Here is a 17,759-nt window from a genome sequence, read left to right as displayed (position 1 = left end):
TATTACCCTAATTTCCAGAGCTGTAGTGTTTGCCTCCAAATTATAGTAGAAGAATGTTTTTCTTATCACAGATTACAGTGATTAAGCCATTGACCTGCACCCAGGACCCACAGGCTAAATAAAATAATCAAATCTCCAAACAGCCAAAATCAAAAATCAAGGTCTACTGAAATAAATTACAAATAATAATAAATTATGCTTCCAGTGTGGGCATATAAAATGAGATTTTTGTTTAATTCATATTTAATTTCTACTCTTGCAGTTAGGAGGACACACACACATACACACACACACACACACTTACACAATCTAAACAGAAGCAAATCATCACATGTATGACACAACCACCATTATGTCTCCCACTACACACACACACACAAAAGCACACACATACACACACGTTGCAGTACTGACCACAGCATGAGTTGTAACAGAGGGGAACACAGACGGCCCGTTATTTTTGAGCTGAGCACAGAGTCCAAGCAAGCCAGACACTTGCTGTGTCTTTAGGGAGAAGATAGGCGTTAAAGGCTTTTCGTGTAGCTCTTCTCTTGTCTGTGAATCTCCCCTTTGAACAGCAAACAGGACGCTACCCTAGTATCCAGCTCGCCAGAATCAGGTCATGTGCTTAGTGAAAAAAAAAGAGCCCAATCAGACTGGGAGTAAATGTGGCATGGTGCTGGCCAAGCTATGTATCATTTCAGTGTCATTTCTAATGTGACATAATGTGCTTAATGAATAACGAGAGTTTGTAATGAGATACAGACTCTCAAACTGTCATGTCGTCAAAACAGAGAAGAGGATTTATACACTCAGTACCGATGACAGCGGACAGATTTAAAATGTTTAAACGACCTAATAAATAGACACTGACAAAAAGAAATGTGGCCAACAGAACAGAACACTGTTATATCCTCACTGATATAAGAGCTAACAGGGATTGTTGAAGAGATGATGATGGTGATGTTGATAATGAGGTTTGTGTTTAAAGTGACTTTTACATCAGGTGACAAGTCAAAATGAAGACTCATTTCCTCATTTTGAGTCTGTCGTGTGTGTGTGTGTGTGTATAGAGTTTGTATTTTCTCCCTGTGCTTTAGGTGTTTCCTCTAGGTACTCAAATCTCCTCACCAAGTCCAAAGACATTGCAGGCTGATTGCATCTCTAAATTGCCAGTATTGTGTGATTGTGGTCTGTGATGGGTTGGCACCCCATATAAGGTGCCCCTTGCCTTATACCCCAAGATATTACTTTATACTCCAGTTTCCCTGAGACCCTGATTAGCAGTACAGAAAATGAATGGATGGAAATTTAACTACAGTATGTGAAGTGTTTTTCCAGGCTAGTGCAAATATATACAGTAGAGTACACATGACAATCTTTGTGTTTGTGCATATACTTAACTAACCAGACACTCATTGTATGGGAGCATTGTTCAAGAGTGCTTTTCTTTTAGCGGGTAATTGGTCTGTTATGATGATATATGGATATAAACGACATTACGCTATGTGCTTTTTGGTCAGTAGTTCAGTCTTTAGTTTTGTCTTCACTATTGACTGACTTTACTGTTACTCTCAGTAACTAGCAGCTCACTTTATGATGCAGTTTTATGTCTGATGCATTTCTTTTACTAGAAAATCTTATTCAATGTTTTATTCAATTGACATTTTATTCAATTGATAGTTATCAGACCTAAATACAGCAAAATATTGCAATACATGTTAGGTAATGTGAAACTTTTCTGGGGTATTATGATACAGTATTTCATCATATTGTTCTCTGTGTGTTGATACACAGCCATCACACTCGAGTGTGTGAGCGAAAATGAGTCCAGTATTCAGGATAGCTTGATCTACACACACACACATACACACACACACACACACACACACACAAAGGAATGCTAGAAACAATCTGTGAGCACTGTTTATTTAAATCCATTTTTACTTAATTTACATAGATTATTATATTTGTAATTACTGAATTATTTAGTATACAGTACTATCATTTTTCTCTATGCCTGGTTTCTATAATTTCTATATCCACTTTATTTGCATTTTCATTTATCATAATTTCTGAAAAATGGATGAAAGCATTCACCAACCGCGACCTTTTCTTTCTTTTCCTTTTCTCTTAATATATCAATATCCTATTTATTACGATTATGCAAAAGGTGCTAATATGTAACTAAGTGGTGCATTATGGGATCACTGTGGCGTGAGGATTAGGGAATATTAATTCAGATGTAGCCTACAGCCATGGTGAAACTAAAACGGCCAAACCAGTAAATATTTCATCAGGGGTAACTGAGGATAATCAGTCAGCTGCCCACAGGACAAGCTCAGCTGTGTACAGGAAGATTCCTATAAGAAGAGAGGCTGTCTTAAACCCCTCTAACACCCTAGAAGTAACAGCTTTAATAGTGTGACTTGTCAGCTGACACATTTCAGATTTGAGTTTTATGCATTTTGACACCTCCATTTTAGGGAACAGTGTAAATGTGCAGAAACTGAGCATAGGAGAGGTGGTTGTAGATGTTCTGGCATCTTAAACAGAACAGGATTATAAAACAGAATTATTTAAAAAAAGAAACGAAAAAACAAAAACACATTGTTACAAATGACATTGAACCTTGTACAAATCTCTATCCAGGAAGTTTTTATCCAGCACAAAACTAGAACATGCGTGGATTGAGATATCATGGTTATCATGGTAATATCATGGTTATGCCGGAATCAATAGTGAATACACCCCAGCATGTCATGTTTCCCAGTGCTCACTCTCACCTGTTCTGTATTACCCCAAAGCAGCACTCCTTCTTAAGTCTTGGTATGTTTCATTGCCAAGCTTTTGTCATTGTTTTGTTTGTGTAGTTGTGTGTTCCACAGCCTTGCTCATAGTCTGCCTGTTTTTGTGTTATGTCTAGTGTGTTTTTATGGTTCTTGTTTCATGGTTATGGTTTTTTGTTACAGCGTTTCAAGAAAATCTGCACTTTACATAATCCTGAGAACTATATAATAACATGTCTTTTATGTGAATGTAATCATTTTATATTTACAGCATTTGGCAGACACCATTATCCAGAGCAACTTACATTTTATCTCATTTTATACAACTGAGCAACTGAGGTTTAAGGCCTTGTTTAAGGGCCCTGCCGTGGCAGCTTGGTGGACCTGGGATTTGAACTCACAGCCATCAAATCACTAGTCCAGCATCGTAACTGCTAGCCTACCACAACCCCCAGCTTACAAATCTATTCAGCCTCAGTCGCTCGAAACAGGTTGGCTATTGCTCTAAGCACAAAAACAAAAATGCCTTTGCCGTTCTTTTAAATTCAGATTAAAAGCAACTCACTACTATTCCTCAGTCATAACAGTACATGCCAAGATTGCCAGTTTATTTCTGTTAGATGAGTGATTGACAAGCTAATAATGTAGTTAGTTGTGAACAGCATCTTGGAATGTGTCACTCTGTATGTGTCTGATACAGTCTAATGTCTGGCAAAATATTTGCTCACAAGTAATTATGAACCATGCTCTGTAATTTGTAGTGCATCTGTGTGGCAAAGAGACAAACAAAAAACAACATACTGTAATAAAATGCATGTTTTATTGTTTTACTGTGGTCAAATAAATATTTTGAAACCTACAGTGTGTAGATGCTTTCTCTATTAGCTACATGACATCAGTCATGGTCACCCCAGGTATGTACAGTGAGGCCCAAAAGTCTTGAGAAAATGCATTTCTTTTAGAAATAATACAACAGTTTGATGGCATTAAATGAAATGTAGAATCTTTAAAATATTAAATGAATGAGTTATTTAGTTTGTTACCTTTTTTTGTTTTAATGACGAGCAGGACTCCAAAAGTTTGTTTAAAACCTTATGATCCATTTTAGATGAAATTTATCAGAGTGCTGTCTGAACACATGCTTCAATAAAAGAGATTAGACAAACTTTCGTACAAAGCAGTTAACATGATCAGTATCATATATTTGCCTACATTTAAAAAGAGACCCAGAAACAGAGCAGAATCCTGAATATTAAATATTCAAGATATTGAACATTTACTTTCAGAAATCTTGAATCTTATATGTTTAATGGTTAAAGCAGGATAAAGATTAATGTGTTCAGCACCAAAAACGTGCAGATACTTCATCCCGATACCCTCTGTTTTCCAGTAATGTGTAATATATATACTGAGAAATCTCTCCATGATCAGGGCAGGTTTTGGCACTAAGTTGCATCAAGTTTATTTAAGACTGGCCTCATTAGTTTTGTAAGTAAGGGTTTAAGCGAGGTGACACAGATCTGAGCAGAGCAGAAACCTGGGAGCGTGCCAGACCCTGGGCTGTTTTAGGACTGATAATGGCCCAGTAATGTCCTTTCTCCAGAGAGACTGAGGTCAGACTATGCAAATCCAACAGGACATCCAGACTGCACATTTATTTTGTCGAGTTTTGGCCTTAAAAAATTTAAGAAAAGCATGAGGTTTCTCTAGTAATGGTTTAATTATGGGGATGGATTTAGCTTCTTGTATCAGACCTTTTAGTCTTTATGGTTCATAATTCATTATGGACCAGGTTTTGTGCACTGAAAATTGGGAGTATGCGTTCGTCAGTTTTTAGAGATAATATTACGTATAGTTTCTCATGAAAACACGATTTTATTGCTTATACTAAACAAGTATCTAATCCAATAGTGTAAATTGTATGTAGTTATTGTTCTTATTTTATGTATTATTGACGCAATGCAATTACTTGAGGATGTTGGCACTGACAGGAAGACATGACTATAGTATTAATTGAACTTTGTTAGCTTTTGTTAGGTATAATAGTGCAGTGGGTCATGTCACTGCCTTACAACGTCATGGTCATGAGCTTGCATGAGTGTTCAGATTTATTCCGAGGCTTTAAAAAATACATGATCAAATAATATTGCCTACACAAAAACAAATTATGTTACTGCAACACACTCAACACAATTCTGTGGAACAGATGGACATATTTGAATTAAGCAAATTGACTAAAGGATTTTTTTTCAGTGTGTGCTACCTGCCTACTGCATCTCATTGAAAGGAGTCTCTTTTAAATTAAAATGAGTAAATCTGATCAAACTGCCTATATGTATAAATATAGAATAGAGGTGAATAATAAACTCATAGCCAGTGCATTAATGGGTTTTGTTTTCCTTTACACTTAATATTTGTGGTCTAACATGCACAGAGTCTACATGTGTTTGATTTATACACTATTGTCTGTTGGGACAATGATCTGAAGATGTGTCTTAACTTTGGTTCATAAAAGATTTATGAGAGTAGTGCTGGCAGACACTGCACACAAAACACCAGGAATATTTCATCTTTTTCATTTCATGGCTTTCTTATAAAAATAAGGAGTTACTACTCTGTTGTGCATTCATAAATCATTGTTATCACTTACATTTTCGTTGATAATCAGATTTTTAATCTAAGGATAATAAGAAAGAAAAAGCACAAAGAAAACAATTAATGTGAGGGAGATATGACAGTTAGCAGCTTTGAAAAAAGTCTTTATTTTAACCACACTTTATACCAACAATCGATCACTTGTTTTGATTTATGATACCTTTAATAGCATAAAGATGACCTAACTTTTTTTGAACAATGGATGTTTCTTTCTAACTAAAACGATAAGAGAAAAATGATATTCAAACAAACTGTTCAGTAGGAGACTTTTTTGGGAGCGTCTTCACAGTGAAATAAATGTTTTAATTTCAACATCCCAAAATACTAGTCCTTTTAATTAAAAATGTGCAAATTTAGGCATTTTTAATTGTTGTTTATAAAGCATAAAATCCATTTGCACAAGCAAAAGTAAATTTGGAAAAAAAGATATTAAAAATGCCTGTGAAACTGTTGGTAATTAAGATTTGAGAAGAATTACAATATCTTTTGTTTTCAGATAATCAATTTAATTTCATTTAAAATATATATATGTATATATATATATATATATATATATATATATATATATATATATATATATATGTGGTAGTTTGGGAAAAACTTTCAGTTAAATTATGTTGACGTATCTTCCGATGTTCACTGTGTCAGATCACACATAGCTAGCAAGGTTTTGGTTTGGTGAAATATATTTAAGGATTCTTAAGTATGACGTGTGTTATAGCCAGAAAAAAATAGTTAAAAACAGATTTTTCTTCTTTTTTTGTCCACATTTAAGCAATGGGTTTTCCCAGGCCACCACACGTACCTTAATAAGCCCATTTAGTGTATTTTCAAAGAAAGTTTTTATCTCCTTGATGATGTTTCTAAGCAACCTTTCTTCCCTCGTTCTTCCTGATCAGTTGAACCTGCTCTTGTCTCTTCTCCTACAGGACAGTGCCGAGAATGAGGTGGACAGGAACAAATGCTGCACACTCTGCAATATGTTCTTCACATCTGCCATTGTGGCTCAGTCGCACTACCAGGGTAAAACACATGCTAAGAGAGTACGCCTTGTTCTGGGAGAGCAGCCCAGCTTACCTACCCCCACAGGTCAGATTAATATGAGCAATGTTTATTCATCGTAATTAACATCTGAATGTGCTGTGTGCTTCTTGCTGTGGATTTGATTACAGTAAAGTCTTTGTAAGCCAGGGGTTATGCTACATAATGCACTAGGATATTAAAATTATTTTCTTAACTATTAAAAATTTATTCTTGTAGCAAGCTCTGAAAAGCTGGTCAGTAGAGGCTGCATTAGCTGTGGTCAGCAGAGCCCTGGAGCTGGGCAGATAGCATGCAGAGGCAATGATGCACTGTAAAATAGTCAGCAGACTGGAATTAGGTACCCAATGGTGTGCTCTTTCACCAAGTCATGAATCAGAGTTAGCTTGTAAATACTGGCACAGGGGATTGGTGTACTGTAAAGGTAAATCCTGTGTGGCATGAAGCTTAGGCTAAAGGCATGCTGAGACAAGCAGCCTTTATTTAATACCTCCTGGCCTGACGCTTGAACTGAATTCAGGGTCCAGACTGCATGGAGACAATGGTTACTGAACTGTTCTACTGAGACATGAGCACATCAAGACGACTAATTTCTACTAACACTAAACTAATTTCATTTTATTTCTTTGGAGTGACTAAATCTGCAGCTTCATTTACAATTACAGTGACACTTTGCACAGTAAGTCCTCTACATATCAGGATCAGTGTACAGTATATTCTGCTTTTTGCACCTGCTGCAAGCGAGGTTGAATTCTCACGAGGCTGGTGTGTGACGTGGCATCCCAGGTCACAGTCAGTGTGAGTGTGAGTATGCACAGGGCTGACGCTTTCTGACAGCACCATTAATCTTTATGCCAGTGGCATTATCCCACTCCATTCAGCTTTCAATTCCAATGTGAGCCCAGCAGCAGATAATAGACTAACGCTATTAGTGTTGTGCCAATAGATATTATCATATATTGCAATAATTTAAGTAAAACCTGGACTGTTATTTCACAAATTATCACATTCTTTTGATTTTCTCTCACAATGGCACAACACCTATTCACATGTATTCACATCAGTATTTTGCCAACGCACAGCTTCCCAAAAAGTGTTGCTTCTATTTTACCTACCCATATCATTTAGGTACAATTTTATGCAATAGGAAAGACTGAGCCGAATTATATCAAAAGAATATTACTTTATTTACTGTGTAATAGTTGAATATTGTACACTGTTTAACTAGATACCTCTAGATTAAACACTTTGAAGATTCACTATGTGTAATCATTTTCCGTTTATTATTTATGCTGGCTATTATACACCACTCAGCATAACATTATGACCACCTGCCTAATATTGTGTTGGTCCCCTTTTGCTGCCAAAACAGCCCTGACCCGTCATGCACTGTGTATTCTGACAACTTTCTATCAGAACCAGCATTAACTTCTTCAGCATTTTGAGCAACAGTAACTCGTCTGTTGGATCGGATCACACGGGTCAGCCTTCATGCCCCACGTGCACAAATGAGCCTTGGCCGTCCATGACCTTGTCGCCGGTTCACCACTGTTCCTTCCTTGGACCACTTTTGATAGATGCTGACCACTGCAGGCCGGGAACACCCCATAAGGCTGCAGTTTTGGAGATGCTCTGACCCAGTCGTCTAGCCGTAACAATCTGGCCCTTGTCAAACTCGCTCAAATCCTTACGCTTGCCCATTTTTCCTGCTTCTAAGACATCAACTTTGAGGACAAAATGTTCACCTGCTGCCTAATATATCCCACCCACTAACAGGTGCCATGATGAGGAGATAATCAGTCTTATTCACGTCACCTCTCAGTGCTCATAATGTTATGGTTGATCGGTGTAGAACATTACAAAAGGAAAAACAACGACATGCATGTGCATTCTTAAAACCATATTAAAAAGCTGTCAATACAAAATGATTAACAGTAAACGGAAGCTTAAAACAAGACTGTGAGAAAACAGCTGAGAAAAGACACTTGCCGTGATGTGGATATGTATTATTACTTGATATTTTGATGTCGTGTTTACAAGCTTAAATGCCTCCTCTGTGACCTGAGGGAGCATCTGACAACAGAACAACATGATCCTCATTTTAATTTTGAAATCCTTTCCTTAAACCAACCTACCGCAGGGTTTTGGGGTTTTTTTATGCTGTTTAGCGCTAACCAGATATGTCTTAAGAACAGCGACATCACCTGCTGCACTCATGAATATTTATTTGAAACTGTGTATCAGGGACGTATTGAAATCTTGGCTGTTGAAAAGGTTTAAAAAACAAAGGGAGTCAAATGGGGATCATTTCACTCAAGGACAGAGGTTTATAATTGATGACATCTGATTTAATTATTGTCAGCTTATCTTTGTGAGTGTTTAATACCTACAGTACCTATAATACCTTGTCATTTTAATTAAGTAATTAATGAATGCTTTTAATTAATGTTAATCTATTTTTAAAGCATTCGATCTGTTGTGTCTGTAGCACAGTGCTTACAGTGAGCATCCTCTTAACATTTTCAGTACTGTTTGATTTTTATAGTATACAGCTATTTAAGAGTAAGAACTTATAATCACACTATTCTGTTTCAGTGGGTTCTGGTTCCTTTCAAGTGTATTTCTATTGTCAAAAAGGGGAGTTTTTCCTTGCTACTGTCACCTCTGCCTTTCCAGAACTTTCTCATTTAGGTATCTAAAAATACATCCTTTTTTTGTAAAGCAGCAGTGACAGGTGCTATATCAATAAAATTGAAGTGAATTGAATTATGCACAACAGATACAGACAGATACTTCATCTGTAGAGACCTGCATGACCAGTTAACAAGATTACAAAACCATGTGTCAATGAGGAAAATGGAAACAAATGAAGAGGCTTCACCAAAGGAAATATCTTTGGACAGTGTTTTTGGCTTATAACACAGTAGTGAAGAGAGTCACTGTAGCTGATATAAACCTGCTAATAGCAAAAGTGATACAGTAAAGTTGTTGTTGTTGTTGTTGTTGTTATTTCAGTTGCTCCCTGTTCAGGGTCACCACAGCAGATTATTTGGCACAGGTTTTACGTCAGATGCCCTTCCTTTTGCAACCGTCCAATTTTGAGTGAATGATGAGTGAATAAACAAACAAATACATACATACATACATACATGCATAACACCTGACCAGAATGGAACATGTGTAACTATAACTATAACATTCCATCATATAAATATAAATCAAATACATTTTTATCTAATATAATGAGAAATAATGATTACAGACATGATGCACAATTAAATAGACATGATGGCACATTCTGCAATAATTTTACATATGATAATCATTAGACAAGTTGCATTATACACCAAACATACAACACCAGCCTACTTGATATATTCACAGGCATTAAACAGCTCGGTTTTCCCAAATTCTTTACTCAGAGGCTAGAGGCAAGTGTAATCTTTTAAATACCATTTCCACATCAAAAGGCACATTCATGATCACAAACAAGCCTATTCCTATTAAAGTAACCACAGTGTGCATTCATATAGAGAATGAATGAAAAAGAAAGACAAGTGCAATCAGTAGAAAGGTTTGTGGAGGTGATGTAATGATGTAATATGTGGACTGGAGTTGGTGCTGATGTTGATTGTGGATCTGTAGTGATGGCGCTATTAGCACATGATGTAAGTATTAGAAGTGACAGTATGTTTGTGAAGGTCAGTTTAATACTAATGAAGGGTCAGCTTGAAAATGATGTATGTGTTGTATGATATGGAAAGAGAGGAGGAGAGAACACTATTCTGATTGACAGGTAAGTGTACAACACATCCACAAGATTGATGATTATTATTAAAAGCATGTCAACGTCTCAATCACAGCATAGTCCAACTATAATTATGTTTAATGGCCTCTTTTGTGAACTGGCACGTTATACTTATTGCAATTAAGCCATACATTAGTAACTAAGTGCCTGGTGTAAGTATTTTGGCACAGATGGGTTTATTCACTCAGTCTGAATGTTGTCTAGAATCTTCAACTAACAACAATTAATGTTGGCATTATTGCAGTTATTATATATTTTTTGCAAATAACTAAAAACCTGAATCTGTGAAAGTGAGACGGAATCAATTTCCGAAGCAAGCCTCAATCACCTCAGACTTTAAGACTGGAAATGAGCCAGTGCTGGGGAAAGCTGTGAGTTGTTGTGCTAAAACTTGGCAGCAATGTGGGTAGGTTTGTTTCCATTTAATCACAGAGTGGCACATTTGTTTTCATGTAGTTCACTCAGTGGCCATATTTGATTATGTTCTATTTCAAAGACAGTACAAAGATATCTAACACTTATAGGGGAAATAGAATATATTTAGTCTGTCAGTGTTATTAAGCTCAATTTCCATTCATCAGGCTGCAATTTTTTTGCAAGCAAGATATCAAAGGCTAGACAAGCAGAACATTCATCATCAACATGTACATCTGTTACCTTCATTTTTACTTTAAACTCGCCACTTTTCTTTAAGATATTAGGGGGAATATCTATCGAATTAGGGGGAGTAATGCAGAGTTTTAAGAAGTGGGTTTTAGAACTGAGTGATAATGATGTTTACGTCTCTTAAGGCATCATAGAAAGAGTGAAACAAAGTGCATGTAAATGCAGGAGAGATTCAATTCAAAAGTATATTTGATGAAAATGAACACATAGAGCTCAGAACAGTTGAGGCTTTGTAATAAAGACGCCTTAGAGAATGAATTAAGTGGCCATTCTCTTATCATCTCTCTGCCATCTATCTGTACTACAAACTCATCTCTAGCAATATACCTCCATGCACTGTCAGGCTTTCTCAATAAAAAGCTCTTCCTCATGCATTGTGCATGCAGCAAGAGAGAGAGAGAGAGATTTTCCTCTCTCTTCTTTTCCAAGCTGACCTGAAAGGTCACTGTGAAGGAGTAAACCTTCCTCTCTCATTTCTCTTATATCCTTCCCACAATTGGATAAAATTCAAATTTCAATCTTTGTTCATTTTTAATAACAGAAGACATCTACCTAACGCCATGCACGCATAATGAAATCTCTTACTGCAAAAGAAAGCTTGGTGAAAACTCCATTTGATCTATTCACATTGGTTTGAATCATCTCACTTATAACAGCATTGTGGGTGGTGAGAGGAGGAGAGAGAAGCATACTAGCTGTAACTATGTGTTCTTGGCTTTGTGTTGGTTCAGCATGACTAACTAATGAAGTAAATGCACAAAGCACAACCTTGACAACCAAAACATGTGACATTCAGAATCCCTCATTAAGAAGCATACATTAATGTCATGCTCTATTATCATAGGTCTGAGGATTATTTAAAGACTGTGTTTAGTGTCTTTTTGGCCAGTCTTCTGGTTATTCTGAAAATATTAGCATACATACACACACCCACTTTACACTAAATAATGTCTTCTTAGCAGATATATTTGATGTGACGAAAATCTTTTTTAACGTGAAACTGTCAGATCATTTTAGCACTAGTGTAATGTATGTCCCAGTAGAGGTGCCACAGATGCGCTTTAACTGGAGTTCACACACAGTGCTATATTTGAGACGTTATAAATGCTGAAGCTTTCTTTCTGTCCACATTGATATCCTAGCAACCACTGCTGCGTGCCTGGCAACCTACGCTAGGCTGCACTTGCAGTGCCTTCTTGATTTTTTTTTTTTGGCACTTTGTTTTTGTGCTTTACCTGCTCTGCTAGTGTCTTGTGTAAATTAGAAATTAGGCTTTAATTTTATGCTCCAGCAGATGCAGGTTCTGTCCTGCCTCGAAAGACAGATGAACCTGCAATGGTGTCAAGGCCTGTGGGCTCTTTTGGGGCTGGTAACCATGGTAACAGGTCTGTAGTGACATAGAGAGTGGGTCACCTGCAAGACTACAGTTTCTGTACTCCTCCCCTTAAAAAAATGGATGGAAATTCCCAAACAGACACAGAAACATGTCTCTGGAGAGGTGCAGGTGTTCTGCTAACCTACATCTCAATTCAGTGTTTTACACCTGGGGCAGTTACTACATTAACAAGCCTTCAGTGAGTATGTGTGTGTGATTTTATGAGCAGTGCATCACAAGCATAAAGATTGAGATTGTGAGGTGTTGTAACCTTCCTTCTACAGATTCAACAGCAAGCACCCCTCAGGCCACAGACCCACCACCACCACCTTCACCCTCATGGCCCTCCATGGGCAATAATGGAGAAGCAGGCAAGTACTGCTGCCTATGTGGTGCCTGGTTCAACAATCCACTGATGGCACAGCAACATTATGAAGGCAAGAAGCACAAAAGAAATGCAGCAAGAGCACGACTCCTGGAGCAGCTAGCAGGCAGTCTGGATGCCGCCGAGAGCAGAGGTGAGTTGGGTGTTTGAGGGCTTAGGTAGCTTGGAAAGGCGGGGGGATAAGGGGAGAAAAGAGAACAGTGGGGAATGTAGAGCAAAAAGGGAATGAAAAAGAATATGTTTAGATGAGCTTCAGATGATTTTTAAAAAAAAATGAAATTATGCAAGTCCAACAATCAGTAACAGGCTGCTGGCAATCGCACTCTTAGGTTGTGGTGCCTCAGTGATTAAGGCTCTGAGTTACTGATCAGAACCTTGGGGGTTCAGGCTGCCACTGTTTGACCTTTGAACAAGGCCCTTGAAATTCGATCTGCTCCACTGACGCCATATCACAGCTGACCCTGCGCTCTGACCCCAGCTTCTTAACAAGCTGGAATATGTGAAGAAAGAAAGAATTTCACTGTACTGTAAGGTGAAATCTTCCTTCAATGGGACATATCAACTTAGACCATCTTTCTTTTAACAGATGCTCTACAGCCATATTTTAATATAGTGTAGCCTTTAGGGAGCCAAATCACACTGTACTCAATATTCATAATTAAACTGTCCCTGTGTTTCATTGCCAGCAATGAGAGTTAAAGAAAGGATACAATAAAAATGTGAACCATTTGGAGTCACCAGGTCCTAGACTGGGAAAATAGACTGCTGCTGTAGGGCATCAGTGTCAATTTCTTCCCTGCTGGGGTAACAGGTGGCATCAAGTGTAACTAAAACACATTTTGACCAACCAAATGACATTTATCATTCATTTTTAGCTTCCAAAGACAGACAGGTTTTTTATCCAGGGTGAAGATTTTACTAGATACTAGGCATCACTGGTCAATGAGATTCTGTTCTCTTATGCTTTGGGAAAAAATGTGGGCTTGTGTTTTGTTTTGCATTTGTTAAAATACACCTCTGTAAGCTCTATAAGCTCAGTGTTCATCTAGCATCAGCATGCTAGAATGTTTGTCACAGAGCCAGCAAGACATCGTCCAAAGACAGCTAACAGAGGATCAACAGGTATATGGTGAGCGTTTCTAAAGACAGAAACACCGCAAGCTGAATATATAAAAGGTGTGAGCCAAGAAGTCATAGTTCATTTTCACAGCTGTTCTGTAATCAAGTCTGGCATGAAGATTCCAAGGGATTTAAATGTTGTCAGGGGATAAATTTATTGTATTTGCACCAACAGCACATATTTTATCATACAGCAACTGCGGTGTGTATTCTGGCTGCCAGAGATGCTTCTGAAATAGTTCACCAACACGGCAACGATAAAATTTTTTCTTACATATCAGATTAACAAGCATCTTAAAAATCTGGAACTCTAGAATCATGCTGTAGGCAGCAATCAAATGAACTGATGTCCTTGTTTATAGCATTCCACTGTGAATGTCACCTTCTATTTAAATCTCACCGAAAATATTTGCTATCACCCTGCAACGGGAGACGCACAACTAACGCCTCTAAACTGGTGTTGTTGGATCAGCTGAATTTAGCCTGAGAAACAACATAGCTCTCTCTCTCTCTCTCTCTCATCAAAGTGAGAGAGGTCTGCTAAGATTCGTCTTCACTACTGCTAAACCTGAGCATGGCTCTCCCAAAACCTTGTCACCTTGAGTTTGGCTGCTCCTCAGGGTACTGTCAGAGCTCAGCAAGCATGCCACATCTCATTCATCATCCTCATTAGAAGCCCACAATATGAAGGTGTAGTGTGTGAGCTGAATGCACGTAAAACACACAAACACAAGTACGAAGCACTTTTATCTTTCCATGCATGTGGTTTGTTTGAGAGCCAGTGGCTCATTTAGAAGACCTCCTACTTGTTCAAGCCATCAGTGAAGTGACTGCTGGGAGATTACAGCCTGGTCTGTTTATGTGGAAGCCACTTCAGTGTAATAGCCTTCTTAGTGAGGCTTTATTTTGATGTTGAGATCATGGGGACCTTGCTGGTGTGAAGCAGGTATCAATTTCCCGTAAGTATAAAGGAGAGTTAGAGATCCTTATGGGAAAACACCACACATATATTTTGGACTTACTGATAATTTGTATAATTTGTATAATTTATAATAAATTATAAAAAGAAGGGTTGCTTAAAAAAAAATACAAATAAAAAAAAAAGCTGAAGATTTGAGGACTACTCTTTTTAACTGTTTGTCCCCAGATGGTTCATACTGTGATTTGAGTGCTCATGTGTGCAAATCTATCTGTATCCAGTTTTCACTGCAACCTGCCTGATCATCAAACATCATGTTTGACATTGCTAGTTCTATAAACTCATACTGTGAATTCAGTATGATGTGGTGATGCTGTAACAGATCAGACCCCTTCTTTCAAGTCATTAACTATGTTACTCAGTTCACTAATGCGACTAATTGCCCTTTGCTTTTTATCATTGTCCCACTCATGAAAAATTCTGCTCTGCTTTTGTGTTTTAAATGTACATGGTATGAGAAGGTAGAATTGAATATGACTGTGCTATATGCACATTAAGTATAGTGATACTTTATACCAGCTCTGGAGCAATTTTATCTTAAATGAATGCATCCAAAACAGATAAAGTGCCAAGATGGAGCTTTCTTTCCTTCTCAGTTCAACCAAGACAGGTCTGAAATACAGTGGAATTCATCAGATTTTTTTTTTTTTTTTTCAGATTTGTAGCAAATTACCCAAGGAAATGTTTTAAATTGATGACCGTAAATTCTATTCTTTTAATCGATGTTTGTTCCCATTTGTTTTATACTGTTTGTGTGGTTCACTATGCACTCAAATTACAGATTATCTGGTTCTTTCTGTAATTTTTTAATAAGTAAAATCGATGTGTATCCAGATTTCATTGCAACCTGCCTGATAATCAAGCATCATGTTTGATATTGCTATTTATATAAACTCTTTGTAAATATAGTATAGTGTGACTACATTGTAACAGAGCAGATCCCTGTCTACAGTCATTAACTAGGTTACAGTGAAACAGGGTCTATGTAGTGCACCATCTGCCTTGGCCTACAGAAGCTAACTCGCTCTCTTCCCATTGACTGATGAAATGAACCTCTCACCTGCCTCTCAAAAGGCCTGGATGACTTATTACTGCGATGGAGAGGAAACAGAATGAGTGAGTCTCTCCTCTCCATGGGGTACAGCATCACATTAATGTGCTGCATTACAAATGAGAGGCATCTTGGATCTATGAACAAGAGCGCATGTCAAAAGTCAGCCCACACACTATGTATGTACTACATAGATACAACACAAACAGTTATAGTGTATCTTTCAGCATATTCCTTTACCAGCATTCTGGTCAAGAAACTGGCAATTCAATTAATCGAGGATTGAGATGTAAACTACAAATATAAATTGATTACTTAAAATGAACAGACAATTTGTTGCAAATACAGATATGAATTATATGATAGATAAATATTTTGCAGACACAAAATTGTGAGAGCAGGAGGAAAACTCTCCTTCTTGCACCCATCTCACAGTCATTTTTTTTTATATTTTTATATGCAAATCTGCATATAAACACATATGCAAATATTTGGAACACTATACAGATACAGACAGTGGCAACACCCTTAATCGAGGCTTATACACATTTACTCTGTTCACTAACGTGTCTAATTGCACTTTATTAGCATTGTGCTATTCATGAAAATTTGAGAAGGAGATGAGAAGGAAAATTGAATATAAATATGCTATATGTACATCAAGTATTGTGATGCGTTATAGCTATGCCAGTGAATTGGCATCTTAAATGTCTTATACTTCAAGCAGCTCTGAAGCAAATAAATCTTGAATGCATCCAAAACAGATGAAGTGCTAAGACGGAGCTATCCCCTCTCTGTCCTTGTCAGTTCACCCAAGACAAGTCAGAAATGCAATGGAATTCTTCAGATGATTTTTGTTCAGCTTTGTAGCAAATTACCAAAGGAAAGGTTTTAGATTGATGACCCACTTGTCTGTTTTTTTGCCTACAGCCAACACTCATCAACAAACCTTCATCTATATCCTGTGAACATTCATCAGCCTGGGTTCTCCTCCTCCTTCTTATTCTCAGCGTGGTTCTTTCTGTCATGTGGGGCAGTTTAACTACCAGCAATCCGAAATTGCCGTTGTGTCTTGCTAGACTGGTTTATTAGCATCACACTGTGAGGTCATTAGCTGCCCACCATGCAGGAAACATTCATTAAAGAGAGCTTATTAACAGCAATAAATAATTAATCCTGCTATTAATGGAATGATGTTGTTCACGCATATAAGGTGGAGAGGCAAATTCTTTTATTCTTTGGGCTGAGTATTAAATCCACTGAGATTCTAATGTGAAAACCATATTCCATATTAATAAGGATAAACCATTATTTCTAGCTGGCCTCATCATAAATAGGAGCAACAATTAGGAGTAACAATTAGCAATCTCTGTTCAAAGAAGAACTTCACTGTTAATATATCACAACAATATCACACAACTGGTATATATATATAAATTGTATGACCAAAGGTTTGTGGACACCTAACAGTTCTCTCTCCACTTCTGGAAAGGCTTCCTACTAGATTATGAAGTGTTTCTGTGGGGATTTGCCTGTTTGACCCATAAGAGCATTGGTGAGGTCAGACACTGATGTTGATGTGCAGCTAACAATCCAGTTCATCCTAATAGACTACAGTGGGTTTAAGGGTAGGGCTTTGTTCAGGCCAGTTAAGTTTTTCCACTTCAACTTTAGCAAACCATGTCTTCACGGTAGCTCTGAGCAACGGGTCATGTTGGAGTATGTTTGGGCCTCTTAGTTCGACTGAAGAAAATCGTATTGCTTCAGCTAACAAAGACATTCCAGGAATTAAATATGGGTGTAATAATCAGTTGTCCACAGAATTTTGGTCACACAGTGTAGAACCTTCCATATTCCCATATAGTATATGCTGTATATACTATACTGTAAT

At 37.4% G+C, this 17,759-nt stretch overlaps 1 protein-coding gene across 3 annotated transcripts in view; it reads left to right on the top strand.

Annotated features, from left to right (window-relative positions):
• Positions 1-17,759, top strand: part of zgc:171482 (zinc finger protein) — a 68,525-nt gene that overhangs the window by 32,875 nt on the left and 17,891 nt on the right. For all 3 annotated transcript variants that reach the window (XM_058378277.1, XM_058378292.1, XM_058378286.1), the window contains 2 exons: positions 6,374-6,533; positions 12,619-12,852. In XM_058378277.1, coding sequence (XP_058234260.1) covers positions 6,374-6,533; positions 12,619-12,852 — 394 coding nt within the window. The remainder of the gene's footprint in view (positions 1-6,373; positions 6,534-12,618; positions 12,853-17,759) is intronic.

Source organism: Hemibagrus wyckioides, linkage group LG03 (genome assembly GCF_019097595.1).
Source record: "Hemibagrus wyckioides isolate EC202008001 linkage group LG03, SWU_Hwy_1.0, whole genome shotgun sequence".
In the NCBI taxonomy this organism is placed as follows: domain Eukaryota; kingdom Metazoa; phylum Chordata; class Actinopteri; order Siluriformes; family Bagridae; genus Hemibagrus; species Hemibagrus wyckioides.
The sequence above is the reverse complement of the archived record's forward strand: the minus strand, read 5'-3'. Positions and strand labels throughout refer to the sequence as shown.